Source organism: Heteronotia binoei, chromosome 13 (assembly GCF_032191835.1).
Source record: "Heteronotia binoei isolate CCM8104 ecotype False Entrance Well chromosome 13, APGP_CSIRO_Hbin_v1, whole genome shotgun sequence".
Taxonomy (NCBI): Eukaryota; Metazoa; Chordata; class Lepidosauria; order Squamata; family Gekkonidae; genus Heteronotia; species Heteronotia binoei.
Genome location: NC_083235.1, coordinates 15082328 through 15104487, shown reverse-complemented (window position 1 = coordinate 15104487; position 22160 = coordinate 15082328). Strand labels below are relative to the sequence as shown.

General features: G+C 49.1%; 1 protein-coding gene across 2 annotated transcripts in view; it reads left to right on the top strand.

The window, feature by feature from the left end:
• LOC132581202 (metabotropic glutamate receptor 6-like) overlaps window positions 1–21643 on the top strand; it is a 42698-nt gene extending 21055 nt beyond the window's left edge. The window contains exons 5-10 of one of the 2 annotated variants that reach the window (XM_060252346.1): window positions 2047–2187; window positions 6117–6317; window positions 9581–9720; window positions 13913–14848; window positions 18967–19192; window positions 21448–21643. In XM_060252346.1, coding sequence (XP_060108329.1) covers window positions 2047–2187; window positions 6117–6317; window positions 9581–9720; window positions 13913–14848; window positions 18967–19192; window positions 21448–21503 — 1700 coding nt within the window. In that variant the 3' untranslated portion in view covers window positions 21504–21643. Of the gene's footprint in view, window positions 1–2046; window positions 2188–6116; window positions 6318–9580; window positions 9721–13912; window positions 14849–18966; window positions 19208–21447 lie in introns of both variants that reach the window. The other variant, XM_060252347.1, reaches the window with a different exon arrangement.
• Window positions 21644–22160: the final 517 nt, after the last annotated feature.

Sequence of the window (22160 nt, the reverse complement as noted above, 5' to 3'; positions counted from 1 at the left end):
GGTCAGCCATAGCTCTGGCAGAGCTGTCCTTGAAAGGGCAGCTTCTGGTAGAGGTCTCTCAGCCCCACCTCCCTCATAGGGTGACTGTTGTGGGGGAGGAATGTCAAGGAGATTGTGACAGCTCTGAGACTCTGAGATTCAGAGTGAAGGGTGGGATATAAATCTAATATCATCTTCTTCATCTTCTTCTTAAGCTGCTCTGAGACTCCTTCGGGTAGTGAAAAACAGGGGCAGGGCTTTTTTTGTAGAAAAAGCCCAGGAGGAACTTATTTGCATATTAAGCTACACTACCTGACATCACCATTGTTCCAAACAGAGCTTTTGGGGTAGAAAAGGCCCAGCAGGAACTCATTTGCATATTAGGCCACAAACCCCTGGCACCAAGCCAGCCAGAACTGCGTTCCTGTGTGTTCCTACTCAAAAAAAGCCCTGGATGGGGGTATAAACCTAACTCGTCCTCATTCTGAGCCAGTTTGGTGTAGTGGTTAAGTGTGCGGACTCTTATCTGGGAGAACCAGGTTTGATTCCTCACTCCTCCACTTGCACCTGCTGGAATGGCCTTGGGTCAGCCATAGCTCTGGCAGAGGTTGTCCTTGAAAGGGCAGCTGCTGTGAGAGCCCTCCCAGCCCCACCCACCTCACAGGGTGTCTGTTGTTGGGGAGGAAGGGAAAGGAGATTGTGAGCTGCTCTGAGACTCTTCAGAGTGGAGGGCGGGATATAAACCCAATATTTTCTTCTTCTTCTTCTTCTTCTTCTTCTTCTTCTTCTTCTTCTTCTTCTTCTTCTTCTTCTTCTTCTTCTTCTTCTTCTTCTTCTTCTTCTTCTTCTTCTTCTTCTTCTTCTTCTTCTTCTTCTTCTTCTTCTTCTTCTTCTGCCAGAGAAAAAAAACATGGAAGAGAAGCCTGAACCCCGCCCGCCCCTCAAAGTGTCTAATGTAACGTGTATGACGGCTTTTAGCCTCTCCATCTATTTTCAGAGCTGGAGTTAGAATATTATTGAAGAACGGCAGCTGGTTTGCAATTAGAAGCACAGGAGGAAAGGGCTTCAGGCCTTGCCGTTCTCTCAGGTGTTTGTGCCCTGCTGAGGGTGAGGTAAACCGAAAGAGAACAGCTGCACCGACCACTTTTCAATCTTCTCTGTGGTTTTCAAAGTTAAAGGACACCTGTCCTTTGCAAGGAGTCATATTAGCTCGGGCAAAAAAAAAAACGGTTTCTAAAGGCAGAAGGTCAAATCTCCAGCTAGGGTGGCCAAGTCCGATTCAAGAAATATCTGAGGACTTTGGGGGTGGAGCGAGGAGACTTTGGGGGTGGAGCCAGGAGCAAAGGTGTGGCAAGCAGGACTGAACTCCAAAGGGAGTTCTGGCCATCACATTGAAAGGGACCGCGCTCCTTTTAAATGCCTTCCCTCCATTTGGAAATAATGAAGGATAGGGGCACCTTCTTCGGGGGCTCATAGAATTGGACCCCCTGGCTCAATATTTTTGAAACGGGGGGGGGGGGCGTGTTTTGAGGAGAGGCACCAGATACTATGCTGAAAATTTAGTGCCTCTATCTCAAAAAACGCCCCCCCCCCCCGAGACCCATGAATCAATTCTCCATTATACTCTATTATACTCAGCAGGACACACACTCCATAGGGCAGGAGTGGCCAGACTTGCTTAACATAAGAGCCACAAAGTATAAACATCGGATTTCAGAGAGCCGGAAAACATGGACATCAAGTGTTTGAGAGCAGGCAGGCAGGAAAGAAGGAAGACAAATAGATGGGAGATAGAGGAGAAAGGAAAGAAACTTTAACTTTAGATGCATTCTCCAAACTGCCAGCTCTTTCACACAAAGAGCCACATGTGGCTCCCGAGCCACAGTTTGGCCACCCAGTTCTCTCAGATAAGAGTCAGGGCACTTAATCACTACACCAAACTGGCTCTCTCCCAAGGAGATAAGCATGACCTGTACATCCTGCTACAGAGGACAGTCAGCGACTGAGCCGCGAAGGCCCTGGCCCCCACCCCCTTTGCTCACTAGCTCTCCTTCCTTTCTTGTCCAGGATTTGACCAGTACTTCACCACGCGCTCTCTGGAGAACAACCGCCGCAACATCTGGTTTGCTGAATACTGGGAGGAGGATTTCAGGTGCAAACTGACTCGACCGGGGATGCAGCCTGAAGAGGCGGCACGGAAATGCACGGGTATGAATGGCGGGGACGCTCAGAGCAAGGAAGGATACATACGGAGGAGTGCTTGCTAACTGTATACCTGGAGTTGCTGACTCTGGCTAATAACTTCCTGGAAATTTGGGTGCAATTTGGGAGGGAGCAATGTGGAGTTTTCATACTACAGAGTCCAGCCTCAAAAGCTACTGTTTACTCAAGAGGAACAAGATTCAAGTCCAGGAACACCTTTGAGACCAGGGGTGGCCAAACTGCGGCTCGGGAGCCACGTGTGGCTTTTTCACACATATTGTGTGGCTCTCCCCGCTGCCCTCTTAGCTGGCTTGGAGAAGGCATTTGTCTCTTTAAAGCACTTTGCCAAGCCAAGCCAGCTGGCAGCTTGGAGAATGCATTTAAAGTTAAAGTTGCTTTCTTTCCACCTCTCCTTCCCTCTCCTCATCCATTTTCCTTCCTTCCTTCCCTCAAACATCTGGCATTCATGTCTTGCAGCTCTCAAACTTCTGATGTTTCTTCTATGCGGCTCTTACGTTAAGCAAGTTTGGCCGCCCCTGTTTGAGACCAATTGGATCTTCAGGGAATGAGCTTTCGAGAGTCTCAACTCCCTTCATCGGATATAAGTACTGGGGGATCTCATCTCCTACTTGTATCTGACGAATAGAGCGTTGACTCTCAAAAGCTTACCTCCCAAAAATCTGGTCGGACTCAAAGTTGCTACTAGATAATTCTAGCTGTTTTACTGGAGCTCAAGACGTCTCCCCTCCGAGCCCTGCCCTGGATAGCCCAAGCAAGCCTGATTTCATCAGACCTCAGAAACGAAGGAGGGCTGACTCTGGCAAGTACTTGGAAGGGAGGCCTCCTTGGAATACCAGAGGTGGGAGGCAGGGGCAGGCTTTATGCAGCCATCTCTCTGAATATCCTTCAGGCCCCCAGTAGGGGTCAGTCATCAGAACTCACCATGACTTCCAGGTGCACACACAAACTCACATGCATGCACACACACACACACATGCACATAAAAATACAAAAAATACAAAAAAAAAAGTCTACCCCCTGAATCCCTACACCAGTTTGGTGTAGTGGTTAAGTATGCGGACTCTTATCTGGGAGAACCGGGTTTGATTCCCCACTCTCCACTTGCAGCTGCTGGAATGGCCTTGGGTCAGCCATAGCTCTGGCAGAGGTTGTCCTTGAAAAGGCAGCTGCTGTGAGAGCCCTCTCAGCCCCACGCACCTCACTGGGTGCCTATTGTGGGGGAGGAAGGGAAAGGAGATTGTGAGCTGCTCTGAGTCTCTGAAATCCAGTATAAATCCAATATCTTCTTCTTCCCTCTAGGGCAGGAGTAGTCAAACGTAATTAATCTAAAAGCCACATAGAAATAAGTGTCAGATGTTGAAGGAAGGGAGGGAGGGAGGGAGGGAGGGAGGGAGGAAGGAAGGAAGGAAGGAAGGAAGGAAGGAAGGAAGGAAGGAAGGAAGGAAGGAAGGAAGGAAGGAAGGAAGGAAGGAAGGAAGGAAGGAAGGAAGGAAGGAAGGAAATAGATGTGGAGAAAGAGGTGGAAAGAAAGCAACTTTAAATGCCTTCTCCAAGCAGGCCGACAGGGCAGTGCGGGCTTCGAGAGCCACATGTGGCTCCCAAGCCGCAGTTTGGCCATCCCGGCTTTAGAGGAACTCAGCAGTCTCCTCTAGGAGAATTCCAGGCAAACTCCAGGCCCTGCCTGGAGCTTGGCAACCTTGCCCTGCACATTCTCCCCCCCCCCCCCCGCTACTTCCTCCCACCCTGCTATGCACTAATCCCTGGGGCTCTGAGGCAATGGGGATGTTATCAGGAGGCTGCAGAACCGTTGGGTTCATTTCACAGCTCTACTGGAACGGAAGGGATTAGAGACCTCAATCCTTCCCTTTGGCAGGGCGGAGGGGGATGAGATGTCTGCGTCTCTTTTTTCCACCCCCAGATAACCCCCCACATTTCCCCCTACCTGCTGCTGTTGGTTCCATCCAAATGCATTCGATCGCCCGGGAAAATCCCAGATTAGAACCCAACTGGATTTTAATTAGCATTGCAGAAGCCCCCCCCCCCCTTTTGGCATTCTTTCCCTTCCTGTCTTGCGGGTTGCCCACAACTCTCCCGCTGTGGTGGCTGACAAGCTAGCCGCTAATTGTGCTCGCCTGCCATTCGCACACATCCTTCCGACAGCAGGCGGGGAGATCAACACGCCGAACTCTAGGCCCGAATATCGTCCGCTTAAAATGCATGAGGTGAGTTAATTAAAGCAGGCTGGTAAAGAAATGCTCAAAAAGAGGAAAAACGCAGTCACCTTCCTTTTAAAAATAATCCTTCTGCTGAATATGCAGTTTCATCATTTGTGGCTTAAAAGGAAAATGTTTTCTGGAACTTCTCTGCCTTCTTGTATTGCCGGAGATCCGACAAGCGGCTGTTATCCTTGAGCGTGGCTCTGTTTATGTGGCTGTCAAGGCTGACTACTCGAAAGTAAAGTTGCCCACCTCCAGGTGGCATAAACAAGAAGTCCAAACTCATTCAATATATATCCAATACCAAGTCTCTGAAGTTCACTCAATATATAAATCCATTGCAAATTCAATGTTCCCTCTAAGCCGGGGTGGCCAAACTTGTTTAATGTAAGAGCCACATAGAATAAAAGTCAGATGTTTGAGAGCCACAAGACATGAACATCAGATGTTTGAGAACAGGAAGGAAGGCAAATATATGGGGGAGAGGGAGAGGTGAAAAGAAAGCAACTTTAACTTTAAATGCATTCTCCAAGCCACCGGCTGACTTAGCTTGGATAAATGATTTAAAGAGAGAAATGCCTTCTCCAAGTCAACTGGCAGGGCGATGGAGGCTTTGGGAGCCACACAATATGTGTGAAAGAGTCACATGTGGCTTCCGAGCCACAGTTTGGCCACCCCTGCTCTAAACTGTGGAGTCTTGTGAGCAAAAATTCTACTTTGTGAGTCGCTGGCATTAAAGTTTTGAGCTCCTACATAAATCAACGTGCTCAGGGGGCCATCCTTCCTGAGCAGGCTGAGCTAAGACAAAAATGTGTGAGCCAGAGGCTAAAATACTGTGAGCTAGCTCGCATGAACCCAGCTTAGCGGGAACATAAAGATCAATCCAATTGAAACTCGAAGACCAGCTTAGATTCAGCCATCTCAATTAAAGCACTTGCGCTGTGAGAGCAATTATCGGTCCATAAGATTTCAAACCGTTGAAAATGTGGAGAGATTTTCTCCGAAAATTGTGCTTGTGACATTTGTGGACAGTTTTGTAGCCGGATTGGAAATGATTGGGTGTTTAGGACAGCATTCTGTCCCCTCTTTGCGGAAGACTTTGGGAACAGGACTAAAGGGTAGCAGGCTTTGTTAGAGGTGGATTCAAAGCATCCTTTCAACATTCCAAGTTTTGAAAGTTTATGAAGAAAGAACTGTATCTCTTCTATGGAAGGCTCCAACTAAGTTTGCCAGCTCTCCCTTAGGAAATAGCTGGACATTGGAGGGGGGTGGAGCCTGGGAAGGGTGGAGTTTGGGGAGGGGAGGGGCCTCAGCAGAGTACAATGCCACCCTCCAAAGCAGCCATTTTCTCCAGGGAAGTTGAGCTCTATTCTGAAGATCAGAGAGACAGTGTGGTGTAATGGCTAAGAGTGCCGGACGAGTATTTGGAAGACCCGGTTTCAAATCCCCACTCTGCCATGCTGGGTGACCTTGGTCCAGTCCCGCACTCAACCTAACCTACCTCACAGGGTTGTTGGGAGAATGAAACAGGGGAGAGGAAAATGATATTAGCTGCTTTGAGTCCCCATTGGGGGGAAAGCAGGGTTTAAATGAATTAAATGCCCAAATACACACACAAATACACAATAGCTGTAATACTTCAGGACCCACCTAGAGGTTGGCAACCCTGGGTCTGACCCCTTTCCTTTGTCCTCCCAGGGGAAGAGCGGATTGGACGAGACTCATCCTACGAGCAAGAGGGGAAGGTGCAGTTTGTGATCGACGCTGTCTACGCCATGGCCCACGCCCTGCACAACATGCACAGGGACCTCTGCCCGGGCCAGATCGGGGTGTGTGAAAAGATGGACCCCATCCACGGCCGCACGCTGCTGCACTACATCCTTTCCGTCAACTTCAACGGTGAGGCTAGCGGTGGGAGGCAAGTTAGGATGGTTAGCCTGCCCTCCGACACAAAGGGCAATTTACAGAAGGATGAAGGGTGAAGCCAACCAGCATGCAACGTTACTAGGGTTTCCATTTGCCAGCTTATGGCAGGAGACCTCCAGGTAATTGCGGCATTTACCCGCTGATGCTCACAAAATTGGTGGGGGGAAACTGATGCCAAATGGCGGGGAGAGAGCAATCTTCCATGGGAAGAAAAATTAAAAAGAAAAACAAGGCCTGGCCTACTTACAGGAAGTTCTAACCACAGAGTTCCTCACAATTCCTTGCTCCAGAAGGGACAAGGGTAGCTCTAGGAATCTCCACAAACTCTATGGTAAGATGGTAGCCCTAAGCATCGTACATCAGTGGTGAAGAATTTTCTGGTCTATACCACTTCTAGGCCTTGCCTGCTTATAGGAAGTTCTGACCATAGAGTTCCTCGCAATTCTTAGTTACCCAGAAGTGACAAGGGTAGCTCTAGGAATCTCCACAAACTCTAGGGTAAGATGGCGACCCTAAGAATTGCACATCAGTGGTGAAGAATTTTCTGGTCTATACCACTTCAGGTGGCATGGCATGGTGGAGGGGGATTGCATATTTGTAGTCCCTGGCATGTAAAAACAAGATGAAAGCTAGGTGGAATATTTCTTCGTGACATGCTCATTTTTGTAAGTGAAAGGGAATTTTGCAGGGCTTTTTTCCCTGGGGGAAACGTAGCAGAATGGAGTTCTGAAACCTCTCCATAGAAACAAAATTCTCAAAAAAATATTTAAAAGTTCATGAGGGGCACCTGTGTGTTTCTCCGGTTTCCCTCTTGAGAGTTCAGGCACTTCTTTTTCCGGGAAAAATAAAGCCCTGGAATTTTGTATATGGGGAGCACTCTAATAGGCCACATTCAGCTATGATAAACCTAGGGCCTAAATATAGGAGAAAAGCTGACATGACACAGAATTGTTCCCATAAGGCTGCCAACTTTTGCTTGGGAAATTCCTGGGGATTTGAGGGCCGTTCCTGGAGACAATGGAGTTGGGGGAGAACAGGAAGCCCAGCGTGGATGTAATGCTGTAGAGTCTGCCCTCCAAAGTTGCCATTTCTTCTGGAGGAACTGAACTCTATAGTCTGAAATCAGTGGCAATTATGTGAGAACTCCAGGCCCCATCTGGAAGATGGTAACCCTTAGTCCTCTTCACCAACACCCAGGCAGACTGATATGGTATCTTTCAGGAAGAGCTTTGTCATTTTAACTTTCTGAATTAGAAACTTGGCCTCAGAGAAGCCAGAGCTAGATTTGCTAGGCAACCAGTGAGATACTAGGTGGAGCAGGGACATTACGGGGACTTCTGGGGCAAACTAAAAGTGACATCACACAAGATATCACCGGAAACTCTATGAAAAAATGCATTTTCCCCGGAAGTGATGCCAGCTATTTCTTGGAATCAACATCTATAGTATCACTGAAACATAGGCATGCCAATCCCCAGGTCCCAGCGGGGGTTCTTCCGCTTTCCCAGACTCCTTCCCGCCCCCAGTCAGCTGGCCAGTGGGGGAAGCCCCGCCCCCAAAGCCACCATGTGACTTCCCCCCTCAGAAGGCTCCAGTCTCCGATTGGAAAGGCTTCCTCTTGGGATGGGGTGTCTGTGTTACGTTGAAGAAGTTGGCAGCAACTCATGAGTAGAGAGGCCATTCCCTCACTTCAGAGTCCCCAGAAACGGCAGGGGGGGGGAGGGAGGGAAACGTTTGTTGAGCACTTCATTGTTCCCTATGTGGAGATCAATTCTCATAGGGTATAATGGGGAATTGATCTGGAGGTTTCGGGGGCTCTGGGGGAGTTGTTTTTTGAGGTAGAGGCACCAAATTTTCAGTATAGTATCTAGTGCCTCTCCCCAAAGCACCCCCCAAGTTTCAAAACGATTGGACCAGGGGGTCCAATTCTATGAGCCCCAAAAGAAGGTGCCCCTATCCTTCATTATTTCCTATGGAAGGAAGACATTTAAAAAGGTGTGCTGTCCCTTTAAATGTGATGGCCAGAACGCCCCTGAAGTTCAATTATGCTTGTCACACCCTTGTTCCTGGCTCCGCCCCCAATGTCTCCTGGCTCCACCCCCAAAGTCCCCAAATATTTCCTGAATTGGACTTGGCAACCCTACTGAAACTTAAGGCAATTTCTAAAAAAGTGTGCTTTTTACCACAGAAATTTGGAAATTCCTAGAGTACCATGATACCATCCTGTTTGGGGTCCAGAAGTGAAATCAGTATACTCTAGGAAGTATATACTCACAAGTGACATCATTGCACAAGTGACGTCATCGCGCTGGCTGTGCTAGGAGCTTCTGGGAAACTTCATGGTTTTCCCGGTCACTCTTGCAATTTGGGAGGAAAACTCCATTTTCTTCCCAAATTGCTAAAGCATCTGGAAAAATCACACCGTTTTCCCGGAAGCTCCTAGAGTGGCCTGTGCATGATGTCGCCGGCGCGATGATGTCACTTGCGAGTGATGTCATTGCGCCAGCGACATCGGGAGGGGATCCCCCCACCAGCCCACTGTGGGCCAGCGGGTTGGGGACCTCCGAAGTGAGAGAACCCCTGCACCACCCGGGAGCTTGGCAGTCTGGTAGGAATCTGAGGTCATTTTCTGTTCTGAAACCAGATTTGACCACCCTTGCAACCTACACTCCCTCTTGGGCTGCCAAGTAAGGTTGCCAGGTCCAACTCAAGAAATATCTGGGGACTTTGGGCGTGGAGTCTGGAGACCACGGGAGTGGAGCCAGGAGCATGATTAAAGGGAGTTCTAGCAATCACATTTAAAGGGGCCACATGCCTTTTAATGCTGTCCCTTCATTGGAAGCAATAAAGGATGGGGCACCTTCTTTTGGATCCCTGGTCCAATCTTTTTGAAATTGGGGGATGTTTTGAGGAGAGGCACCAAATGCTATGCTGAAAATTTGGTGCCTCTGCCTTAAAAAACAGGGGCCCCCCAGAGCCCCCAATACCCACGGATCAAATCCTATTATACCCTATGGGAACTGGTCTCTGTAGGGTATAATGGAGTGCCCAGCAGACATTTCCCTCCTCCCAAACACTTTCTGATAACCCTGAAGTGGGGGGAGGGCCTCCAAACTCGGGGATCTCCTGGCCTGCCCCCACCTGAGGATTGGCAACCCTATATTGGGCTGGCCAAGGACGAGGCCTACATGGAGAGACGTATCAGCCTCCTGCTTGTACCCCTTTCCTTTTTGCAGGTAGTGCCGGAACACCCGTGATGTTCAATGAGAACGGGGATGCACCTGGACGCTACGACATTTTCCAGTATCAGCTGACAAACACCACAGCCCCTGGGTACAGGGCCATTGGGCAGTGGACGGAATATCTCCGCCTGAATGTGAGTGCCTTAGCACAGTGCTAGAGGTTGCTGTGGAATGGGATGAAACCATGACAGGAAATCTGCATTCCGTAGACACAACAGGGACCCGCTAAGTTCTAGTATGACAAATCCGAGGCAAGAGTCCTCAGTCTTGTTGAACCCTGTTGGAATATTTGGAAATTTGAGGGCAAGGAATGGGCAGCACTACAAAATGGCTGCCATGGGAACTGAGGCCAGTCACAAAATGCCTCCCAACAGACCTGGATCCAATCATAAAACATTAGGAGGTTCCACAAAATATGAAAATCCACATTGAAAATCCTCCTGTAAGCCTCAGTTTCCAGAAAGAGAGTTTTGTTGTTTTTGCTATTGCTAAAATTTTGTTTGTGGGGATAGTTTGGTCTCCAGCCACCAACTTAAAACTACAAAACCAGCATACTTTTGTTGTGAAATCTATAGAGGAGGGGGGGGGGGATTTTCCCCTGGGGTCACCTAAAAATGTTGCATGCTCTAGCAGTATTTTGTTGCTAAATTCTCCTCCACCCTTAAGTTGGCACCTTTATTGTGATTGTAAAGAAGGTGATAGGACAAGTGTCACACAAACCAGTTGGGCCATGCCTGTCATATCTTTGATGTATTTCTACTTAACAGACCAAAAAGCCAATACACTAGCGATGATGAGCCCAAGCAGGACTATTATTATTATTATTATTATTATTATTATTATTATTATTATTATTATTATTATTATTATTATTATTATTATTATTATTATTATTATTATTATTATTATTATTATTTGTAGAGAAAGCCCAGCAGGAACTCATTTGCATATTAGGCCACACCCCCACCCTAAGCCCAAGCAAATATACTTATATTCTTATATGTGGCTTATATTTGTGCTATACAATGCTGTCCTAAGCAGACAGAGTTACCATTTACGCGCTTATCTGCCAAGGAACCCCTGAATGTCTCTCATGGAACTCCCATCTGTTGCAAAGGATTCTGAACAGTGCCGGCTTAAACCCTGTGGAGGCCCCTAGGCAGTCAAAAGCTCAGAGGTGGGGCGGGTCTTGCAAATTATTTCAGAGTCAGAGCGCCCACCCCACCAGGTGCAGCCCCTACTGAAGAAGAAGATGATGAAGAAGAAGATATTGGATTTATATCTCACCTTCCACTCTGAAGAGTCTCAGAGTGGCTCACAATCTCCTTTCCCTTCCTCCCCCACAACAGACACCCTGTGAGGTGGGTGGGGCTGGAGAGGGCTCTCACAGCAGCTTCCCTTTCAAGGACAACCTCTGCCAGAGCTATGGCTGACCCAAGGCCATGCCAGCAGCTGCAAGTGGAGGAGTGGGGAATCAAACCCAGTTCTCCCAGATAAGAGTACTCAGATTGCAGGCACCATCTCCAAAGCCCCTTTGACAAAGCTGTAGGGGTAGGGTTGCCAAGTCCAATTCAAGAAATATCTGAGGACTTTGGGGGCAGAGCCAGGAGACACTGGGGACAGAGCCAGGAGACACTGGGGGGCAGAGCCAGGAGCAAGGGTGTGACAAGCATAATTGAACTCCAAGGGAGTTCTGGCCATCACATTTAAAGGGACAGCACACCTTTTTAAATGTTTTCCTTCCATAGGAAATAATGAAGATAGAGGCACCTTATTTTGGGGCTCATAGAATTGGACCCCCTGGTCCAATCGTTTTGAAACTTGGGGGGTATTTTGGGGAGAGGCACTAGATGCTATACTGGAAATTTGGTCCCTTTACCTCAAAAAACAGCCCCCCCAGAGCCCCTGATACCTGCGGATCAATTTCCCATTATTCCCTATGGGAATCGTTCTCCATAGGGAATAATTGCCCAGTAGACATTTCCCTCCCCCGCCCCCCGCCGCTTTCTGACATCTGAAAAGAACAGGGGCTATGCTGCTCTCTCTCTCACACACACACACAGTTCCTCTGAAATGAAAGCAAAACAAGCCGAGGAACTGTGCTGCGGACCCTTCCCATGGAGTACTTCCTGCTCAACTTTAAAGGCACACAGACACACACACATACATTTTGAAACGGACCTGTTTGCAGGTTTCTAAACCTGCCCAAGATCTAGAGCTGCGTGGTGGCTGTGGGGGCGGGGCTTTCCCCGCTGGCTGGGGGCGGGGGGAAGCCTGTAAAACCAGGGGATCCCCTGCTGGGGATTGCGAAGCCTATGTAGGGGAGAGGCAGAGAGAGGCAAACTTGGCAAGGACGCCAGCAGCAGCCGCACCAGGCAAGTCTGCACCTTTGGGTGTTCAGTTAGAAAACATTTGGGCTATGATTGCCTTTGCTTTAAGAATTTGCTAAGAGGTGTATTGCAGCTTGAAGAAGCTCTTTGCTAAGATGTCTATTACAGCTTGAATGTGCTCTCTACCAAGAGGTTTATTGCAGCTTGAAGAAGTCTCTGCTAAGAGGTCTTTTATAGCTTGAAAAAGCTTTTGCAAAACAAGGGTATTAGTACAACCTTGTCCCTTTCGTCTTTGAAAACTTGGCTGCATCCATTGAGAGACATTCATCATTGGGAATATCACACCAGGATTACATGGAAAAGCTGGACAATTTTACCATATAAAGGAAAAGAACTCTTGGTGTGAATGCTTCCTTTTGTTCAAAGGACTGAGTATTATGGTTGTTTTGATGAAAGCAATATATGTGGGTTAAATACAATTATCTACATTTGAATGGTTTTTCTTGTTATGTAATTGGATATAGAAGCTGGTTTACGTGGGGCTTTTTGCTTTTTGTTTCCTTGCACCAGCCAAGCCCAGCAAAGAGCGGCTCAGTTGCTGGCTGTGCATGCAGGCTGGGAGGGCTTCAAGCAGGGGGGAAACAGGAGAAAGCTGGCCCTAGGCTTCCCACATCCTCCGCCTTGCCTGGGGACCCCCAATTTGGAGCCTTCTCCCCCCGCTAGCCAAAAATCTGGAAAGCGGGGGGGAATGGCGGCCCTTCCCACCCAGCCCCGATCTCAGCAGCCCCGATCTCAGCAGCTTCTCCTTGCCCTGCCCTTCCCACCCAGCCCCGATCTCAGCAGCTTCTCCTTGCCCTGCCCTTCCCACCCAGCCCCGATCGCAGCAGCCTTTCTTCAGTTTTCCCAGGCTGCTTCCCGCCCCAATCAGCTGGCTGGCGGGGGGGGGGGAGAGGGAGCCCCGCCCGCAAAGGACCATGTGCTAACAACCGGGCTGTGGAGCAAGGTAGAGTAGTGTCATAAGCCCTGACGAGGAGGAGCTGGAAGGGTTAACAGACCTGGAAGAGTTGCCAGCCAGTTCCTCAGCTGAACAAACAGCAGCTGGCCCATCAATCACTCTCCAGGCACCAGTGTCAGCTGTTGACAATCAATCTCCTCCAAACTTTCCTCCTCCTATCTCAAGAGTTCGAAGCAGGCTCCAGAAAGAACTTTCAGAGCGAAGACATGAGGCATGCTGATGCTTCAGGTCTCTCAGCCCTGAGTTCTAGCAGAGTCACTGCCACTCGGGGAGCAGGCTGATGGAAACTCCCATATAGCTCCCACCCAGGACCTGGTAACCTTGTGGAAACAACAAGTCTATTCTCTGGCTTGTATCCACGCTCCTTCCTGATTCCTGATCCTGACCTGCTTGATTTCTTTGGCACTCTGACTTTTTGGCCATTGACTTCTGACTCCAATTTGTGATTCTGCATTGGTGACTTGGCTCCTGCTTGACTTCCTGGACTTTGACCTTGGACTGGCTTTGGACTCCTGCCTGCCTGCACCCTGAGAACGTGACAAGTAGCCCCGGACTAAAGAGGTGGCGTGACCTTGCATGGTGTGTCCTTGCTCAGAGTAAGACCACACTGCCTCTTTTGACCGCCCATGTCCCGGGCCAGGAGGAGGGGCAGCACTGCTGTGACCTTAGCCTACCCCTCATTTATAGACCACCAATCAGCTGATTGGCAGGGATCTTTAAATGGGAGAGGAAGGCAGAAACAGCCCCTGTCTCCCCACCCCCCATTTAAAGACCTCCATGAGGGCAGGGATGTAAGCAGGGGCTGGGGGGGCAGCCTGGGGTGGCAAAAACCCCAGTGCCGCCCCCCCCCCCCACTGGTCCGTCGAAAAATTGTCTTCCACAAAACCCTGGTGCCAAAAAGGTTGGGGACCACTGCTCTACATTCTTTACTGCATAGTTGCGAAATCACCGTTGTATGACATTATTCTCTGTCTTCCGTAGATTGAGGACATGCAGTGGTCCGGCGGCCAGAAAGAGATCCCCAGTTCGGTGTGCAGCCTCCCCTGTAACTCAGGTGAACGGAAGAAGATGGTGAAGGGGGTGTCCTGCTGTTGGCATTGCGAGCTGTGCGACGGCTACCAGTACCAGCTGGACGAGTTCACCTGTGAAATGTGCCCCTTTGACATGCGACCGAACCCCAACCGCACGGCCTGTCGCCCGACGCCCATCGTCAAGCTGGAGTGGAGTTCCCCCTGGGCCGTTCTGCCCATCTTCTTAGCCATTCTGGGCATCCTCGGTACGGTTTTCATTGTCATCACCTTCATCCGATTCAACGACACGCCCATCGTCCGAGCCTCGGGTCGCGAGCTGAGCTACGTCCTCCTCACGGGGATTTTCCTCATCTACTCCATCACGTTCTTGATGATCGCCGAGCCCGGTGTCACCGTCTGCGCCTTCCGGCGCCTCTTCCTGGGCTTGGGCATGGCCATCAGCTATTCGGCCTTGTTGACCAAGACCAACCGCATCTACCGCATTTTCGAGCAAGGAAAGAAGTCGGTGTCCCCGCCCCGGTTCATCAGCCCCACCTCCCAGCTGGTCATCACTTTCAGCCTCATGTCCGTGCAGATCGTGAGCGTGGTCATCTGGCTGGGGATACAGCCCCCCCACAGCATCATTGACTACGAAGAACAGCGAACCCCCAACCCCGAGTTCGCTCAGGGGGTGCTCAAATGCGACATGTCGGACCTGTCCATCATCTGCTGTCTCAGCTACAGTATCCTCCTGATGGTGACCTGCACTGTCTACGCTATCAAGGCTCGCGGAGTGCCTGAGAACTTCAACGAGGCCAAGCCCATTGGCTTCACCATGTACACAACCTGCATTGTCTGGCTGGCTTTCGTGCCCATCTTCTTCGGCACTGCTCAATCAGCAGAGAAGGTGGGAGTGACCAAGAAATGGGGGTAAAGGGAACGTAGGCAGGGGAAGGGGTGGTTTAAGTGGCAGATATGCTCCAAATTAGGAGGCATCCTGGAGATACATGAACAATCTGTGCATTTGTAAAGCGCAGCAGGGACTCATTCCCCTGCTTCTTTTCTTATCTTTCCCCCTACAGTTTGGGCATTGCAATATTGACTTATACTTTTTTTTGTAGAAAAAGCCCTGTATGAAACAGCGATGTCAGGGGGTGTGGCCTAATATGCAAATGAGTTCCTGCAGGGCTTTTTCTACAATGATGCAATCAGGGGGTGTGGCCTAATGTCCAAATAAGTTCCTGCTGGGCTTTTGCGAAACAATGCTGATGTCAGACGATGTGGTCTAATATGCAAATAAGTTCCTGCTGGGTTTTTTTCTACCAAAAAAAGTTGTGTGTGAAACAATGGTGGTGTCAAGGAGTATGGCCTGATATGCAAATGAGTTCCTGGTGGGCTTTTTCTACCAAAAAAAAAAAAGCCTTGCTCAAGTTTTAAAAGAAAACCAAGAGGAGAAGACTTTGCTGTAAGATCTGAAATGGGCAAAGTAAAGCCCCGCAGGATGTATTTCATTTCAGATCACAGCGTCAGGAACTGAATTTTCAGTGTTCCTTCACATCAAAAGACTTCCTATAAATGTAGAACTAGCACGCCAGAGAAAAGCTAGCCTAGAAACTTCACTCTGATGTGATAGTTTTGTATAAAGCCGTGGGGATATATATATTTTTAATTGTTACGGAAGCATCAAAATGTTCAGTTCCCCGTCGGCAGCCTGAAACAGTACAAGCCCAGCCAGAGGCTGATCAGGTGGGGTTTCTGCTATCTCTTTTGGCATTAAAGGTTTGGGGAGAGATGTTAGACTAGGTGCGAATAAAAGTGATTGAGGTGCTGAAGGCGGGGGATCAGTTTCATTTCTACCCCACGTTTCTGACAGTTGTGTCAATAAAGACAGGCAAATCCCGCCCTCCAGGCCTGCAAACTAAAAAGGCCCACAGGAGGAAAGGGAGAGGAGGAGAAAAGAAAGGAGAACGAGACCAAGTTGACCCTGTAGGGATGCCAGCCTCCTGGGGATCCTCTGGAATTACTGCTCCTCTCTGGACTGCAGAGGGCAGTTCTCCTTAGGTTGCCAGATCTTACCTCCATTCCAGTAGCGTACTTTGAGTGTGTTCCGTGGGGTAGGTGGGTAAGTCATGTGATGTCCCCAATGCAATGACATCACCCAGAAGACCTTTCATCCTGGTTTAGCCCTGTCCTTAAGCTGACATTCTACACAAAAATCATAGAGTCACGGAGTTGGTTTATCTGATTCTATGATTCTAGTGTAGAATGTCAGTTTGGGGACAGGGCTAGTGCGAAATTGGTCTGTTTAGCAGGAGAAAAGAGCAAAAGCTCAGGAGCACTTTAAAGACTAACAAAAACTGTGGCAGGGGAGAAAGAGCTTTCATGAGTCACGGCTCACTGCTTCAGATACCAAGATGGGTGGCCGTGTTAGTCTGTCTGTAGCAGGAGAAAAGAGCAAGAGCCCAGACTGAAAGATTAACATTTGCAGCAGGGGAGGAGCTTCTGAAGAAGTGGGCGGTAACTCACAAAAGCTCCTCCCTTTCCACCAGTTTTGTTACTTTCAAGGACCCATGGACTTTTGCTCTTTTTCTATATTTTGAGCGTGTAAAAGGCTCTTCTGTGGAAACCGTTGCTGACATCTCAGCATCAGTTCTTCATCTGTGCTGCTGTGCGTAATAGAAAGAGGTGAGCCCAGAGGAATGACTCATGCAGAGATGCAGCAGGCAATCGTTCCCGTGCCTTGTGTTCTTGGAATCCCTTCATTATTAAAGGAATGTAATTTCTCCTGGCATGCTGGCAGCTCTCTGGGGAAGGATGGACTTAAGCGATCAAGAAATGTTGCGATATTTAAATAACAAGTGCAGAGCGAGAAAAGGCTAACGCCAGCTCTGGATTGGGAAACGGCTGGAGATTTGGGTGGTGAAGCCTGGGGAAAGTGCAGTTTTTGTTGAGGGGGGAATCTCAGCGGGGTACAAGGGTACACCCTTCATAGCAGCCATTTTCTCCAGGGGAACTTGGTTATAGGGTTGCCAAGTCCAATTCAAGAAATATCTGGGGACTTTGTGGGTGGAGCCAGGAGACATTGGGGGTGGAGCCAGGAGACATTAGGGGTGGAGCCAGGAGCAAAGGTGTGATAAGCACAATTGAACTCCAAAGAGAGTTCTGGCCATCACATTTAAAGGGACCACACACCTTTTAAATGCCTTCCCTCCTTTGGATAGGGGCACCTTCTTTTGAGGAGCATAGAATTGGACCCCCTGGTCCAATCTTTTTGAAACCTGGAGGGTGCTTTGAGGAGAGGCACTGGATGCTATGCTGCAAATTTGGTGCCTCTACCTCAAATAGCCTCCACAGAACCCCAGATACCCACAGATAAATTTACCATTATATCCTATGGGAATCGGTCTGCATAGGGAATAAAGGAGTGCCCAGCAGACATTTCCCTTCCCACCACCTCGCTTTCTGATGACCCTGAAGCAGGGGGAGGGTCTCCAAACCAGGGGATCCCCTGCCTCCACCTGGGGATTGGCAACCCTACTTGGTTATCTGGAGATCAATTGCAGTAGTGGGAGATCTCCAGGTGCCTCCTGGAGGTTGGTACCCCCACAGGGCTTGGTAGAATGCCTGTCACACATAATGATGTCACTTACAGGAAATACCCAGAAGCAACAGCAGTAGTGCTAAGAACTGCCACAGAAACTCTATTATTTACCATAGAGCAGGGGCGTCAAACTCATTTGTTACGAGTGCCGGATCTGACATAAATGAGACCTTGTCAAGCCGGACCATGAATGTCATAAAATGTAATGTCAGGTAGCAAAGATATAAACTCTATATAAAGGACACAGACAAACACAATTAAAGATGTTTTTAAAACTTAAAACATGCTTAAAACAGCATTCATTGGTCTTAAAGGTGCTTTCTTTGTATCTCTCCCATGGGATCCAGGGAACTGGGGAAAGGAAGCACTGGCTCTTTCCTTCCTTCCCCTTCAGCAGTTCTGCTGTGTGATTGAGAGCGCCTGGCAAAGCAAGCTCTCCCCCCCCCTTCCTCCCTGAGGGAGGAGCCTCAGCCAATGGAGAAAATAGAGGTTTTGCTCTGTAGCTCCTGTGTGATTGAGCAAGCCTTGCAAAGCAAGCTGTTATGCAAAAGGAAGCAAGAGAGAGGGAGAAGGAAGCAGATGGCAGCCAGTTGCTCGGGAGCCTGATAGGAGCCCTCTGGATACCTGGTTTGGCCCCTGGGCCACATGTTTGACACTCCTGCCATAAAGTTTCGAGCAATTCCTAGAGCAACTGCCATCGCTTCCAAAAGCAACATCATCACACCGGCAGCAACAACAATGTTCTCCCACACCATGCCCCCACTCTAATTGCCAGGCTTGGCTTGGGCACCCGACAATGTTGGCCCGCCTGGGCACAGACCGTTAGAGTCTGCCAATTCTACCAACAATGCTGTTTTGGGAAGGCAGGGCCCACAGATAACTTCTGTGACCAGCATCTAGGGTTGCCAAGTCCAATTCAAGAAATATCTGGGGACTTTGGGAGTGGAGCCAGGAGAGTTTGGGGTGGAGCTAGGAAAAGGGTTGTGATGAGCATAATTGAACTCCAAAGTGAGTTCTGCCATGACATTTATAGGGACTGCACTCCTTCAAAATGCCTTCCCTCCACTGGAAATAATAGAGGATAGGGGCACCTTTTGGAGCTCATAGGATTGGACACCCCGTTCCAATTCTTTTGAAACTTGCAGGGTCTTTTGAGGAGAGACACCAAATGCTATGCTGCAAATTTGGTGCCTCCATCTCAAAAAAACAGCCCTCCTAAGCCTTAGATACCCACAGATCAATTCTCCATTATATCCTATGGGAATCAGTCTCCATGGGGAATAATGGAGTGCCCAGCAGACATTTCCCTTCTCCCCACACATACTTTCTAATGACCCTGAAGTGGGGGGAGGGCCTCCAAACTGGGGGATCCCCTGCCCCCACCTGGGGATTGGCTACCAGCATCGCATTTCTGTTCCTCTCAGATCTACATTCAGACGACGACGCTCACCGTCTCCATGAGCCTGAGCGCCTCCGTGTCCCTTGGCATGCTTTACGTGCCCAAGGTTTACATCATCATCTTCCACCCGGAGCAGAATGTACAGAAGCGCAAGCGCAGCTTCAAAGCGGCAGCCACAGCGGTCAACGCCTCCACGCGGCTCTCGCAGAAAGGCACCCAGAACGGGGAAAGCAAAGACGAAAAGCCGGACAGTAAGTAGCCAGAAAGTAGGTATCGATGCTTTTTTTTCCTCTTTGATGACCCCACCCGACGTGCCTCCGACTGACCTCGGTTCACCCTGTAAGTACCAGTCTCCACCCTCCCATCCTCCTACCTGGCCCCCAGGTGCCCCTGTGATCTTTCCCGCTGCCACTGTGCCTTCAATCATGTTGATATTAACATTACCAACCTACTGGATACAGGTTAGATATTTTCCCTTTTAACCATATAATTTGCATATCACCCAAATTTCAGTGTAAATATGATATGTTTTAGAGAACATTAATGAACAAAAGTTCAAAAGGTTAGAAGGAAAAGATGTTGGGATGTATTTTCTGTTCATTCTTCAGCATACCAAAATGAAAAAGGAGGAAGGAAGGAACGAATGAACCAGAGTTCCCTCACGCAGCCACACCAATTAAAATTGGTCTCGTAGAGTGAAAAGGGATTGACTTAATCAACTTAAGCTTTAATTGATTAATCTCTAAATCAAGCAATTAAAGCTTGCAGCTTTAACAGAAGGCTGTGTCACGAGAAGAGCTCCAGAGAGCTCAGGCGTTTCTGTTCAGAAGGCCTTCTGTTCTTTTCCCAGCTTGAAAGACATAGAAATGGGGTTCTCAACCTCCAGGTGGGGCCTGGAGATCTCCCAGAATTACAACTCATCTCCGGAATTCAGAGATCAGTTAAGAACATAAGAGAAGCCATGTTGGATCAGGCCAGTGGCCCATCCAGTCCAACACTCTGTGTCACACAGTGGCCAAAAAACCCCAAGTGCCATCAGAAGGTCCACCAGTGGGGCTAGAAGCCCTCCCACTGTGCTCCCCCAAGCACCAAGAACATAGATCATCCCTGCCCCAGACAGAGATTTCCAACAATACGCTGTGGCTAATAGCCACTGATGGACCTCTGCTCCATATGTTTATCCAATCCCCTCTTGAAGCTGGCTATGCTGGCAGCCGTCACCACCTCCCATGGCAGTGAATTCCACATGTTAATCACCCTTTGGGTGAAAAAGTACTTCCTTTTATCAGGTTCCCCTGGAGGAAAGGGCAGCTTCAGATGGTAGACTCTATGGTGTACCATAGAGATCACGTCCCTATTGTGCTGCCACCCCATACTCCACCCTTCCTAGGCGCCGCCCCCAAATCTCTAGGAATTTCCCAAGCTGGAGTTGGCACCCCTAAGGGGAACCAGATAGGTGGTAGTCTGGAAAAGAGGCAGTAGCTGATTGTGTACTTGGGGTTAAAGTCTGCATTTAATTAAACTCTGATTTAATGAACCAGAAAGAACCATAATAGTGTTGCCAGCCTCCAGGAGAGGCCTGGAGATCCCCAGAGTTACAACTGCTCTCCAGACTACAGAGATCAGTTCCCCTGGTTAAAATGGCCGCTTTACACGCACAAAGGGTTGCTGAAGCAGTGTGCATGCACACGAAAGCTTATATCCAGAATAAAACTTTGTTGGCCTTAAAAGTGCCACTGGACTCAAGCTTTGTTCTGTTCTTTTCCCCACCCAAGTTTGCCTCAATAATTAGCATGGTCAGAATGTAGGACTAGGATCTGGGAGACCCAGGTTCAAATCTACCACATAGACCAGGGGTGGTCAAAGTTACTAGAGGTAAGAGCCACATAGGGCCACAAGGGAAGGAAGGAAGGTAGGTAGGTCCCACTAGGACTTCCATTTCTCCTAGACTCTACGGAACACCACAGAGCCTGCCCTCTCTGAAACTGTCATTTCCTCCTGGAGAATGAATCTCTGTAGTCTGGAGAGGAATTGTATTTCCAGAAGAGCCCTATCTACAGAGTAGCAAGCCCAGTAAGGATGCCGCTCCCCAGCTGGAGGAGGGGGCCCTTGGCTGTTCAGACTCCTGCCTGCCAGCTGGCCAGGGGGGCAAATCCCACCCCCAAACACCATGTTCCAGCATCATGTGGAAGTGACATCATCATGTCACATGGTGACACTGTTTTTTGGACAAAGCGGTATGGGCTGAGGGCAATCTTACCATAGAGTTTTCGCAGAAGGAGAGTGTCGCCAACATGATGATGTCACTTCCACTCCGCCCCCCCCCCCCCACACTCCTGGAAAATCCCTCTCCATCCCCTGTCGGCTCGATCATCAGATCTGGCAACCCTAAAGCCCAGACAGGCTGAAAGATCCCCATCTCTGAGGCAGGCTTTCCACTCTGGGTCCCAGCGTGTCCCATTCCTCCATCACCTCTCTAACACCTCTCATTTTGTGACCTTTGCAGGCCTCCAGAAAGTGACCTACATCAGCTACACAGAACTGACCATGGTGCCCACATGACTGAAGACGAGGAGGGGCACTTCCTTTGGCCGGGGGAGGGGAACTGGGCAGGGGTGGGCGGGTGAAGATTTGTTGAGAGGGGAGCTAGGGGAAGGAGATGGGGTGGGCAGTGTCTGGGGAATAAACCTGTATTTTTACAACCTGGCCTCCGTGCCTTCATTCCCTTTTGAGTAGGGAGAAGTCTTGAGGTTAGGGTTGCCAGATCCGGGTTGGCAAAAAGCTGGAGATTTTGGGAGGTCTACTGTGTTGGTCCATGGAGGTTTTATTTAGCTCTCAAGCCCTCCACAAATAACGTTAAAACAGAGGTGTCAGACTCACAACATAAATGAGACCTTGTTGGGCCGGGCCACGTGTGTCATAAAATGTAATACCAGGTAGTGAAGATATAAACTTTATAAAGGACACAGACAAACACAAAGATTTTTAAAATAAAACATGCTTAAAACATTAGCACTCGGTCTTACAGGTGCTTTCTTTGTATCTATCACCTGCAATTCAGGGAACTGGGCAAAGGAAGCTGTGGCCCTTTCCTTCTTTCCCCAGGGGACCAGGAGGAGGAGGAGCCTCAGCCAATAGAAGGAAAAGTGGCTTGGCTCAGTAGCTCTGCTGTGCAATTGAGAGAGCCTGGCAAAGCAAGTTCTCCCTCCCCACTTCCTC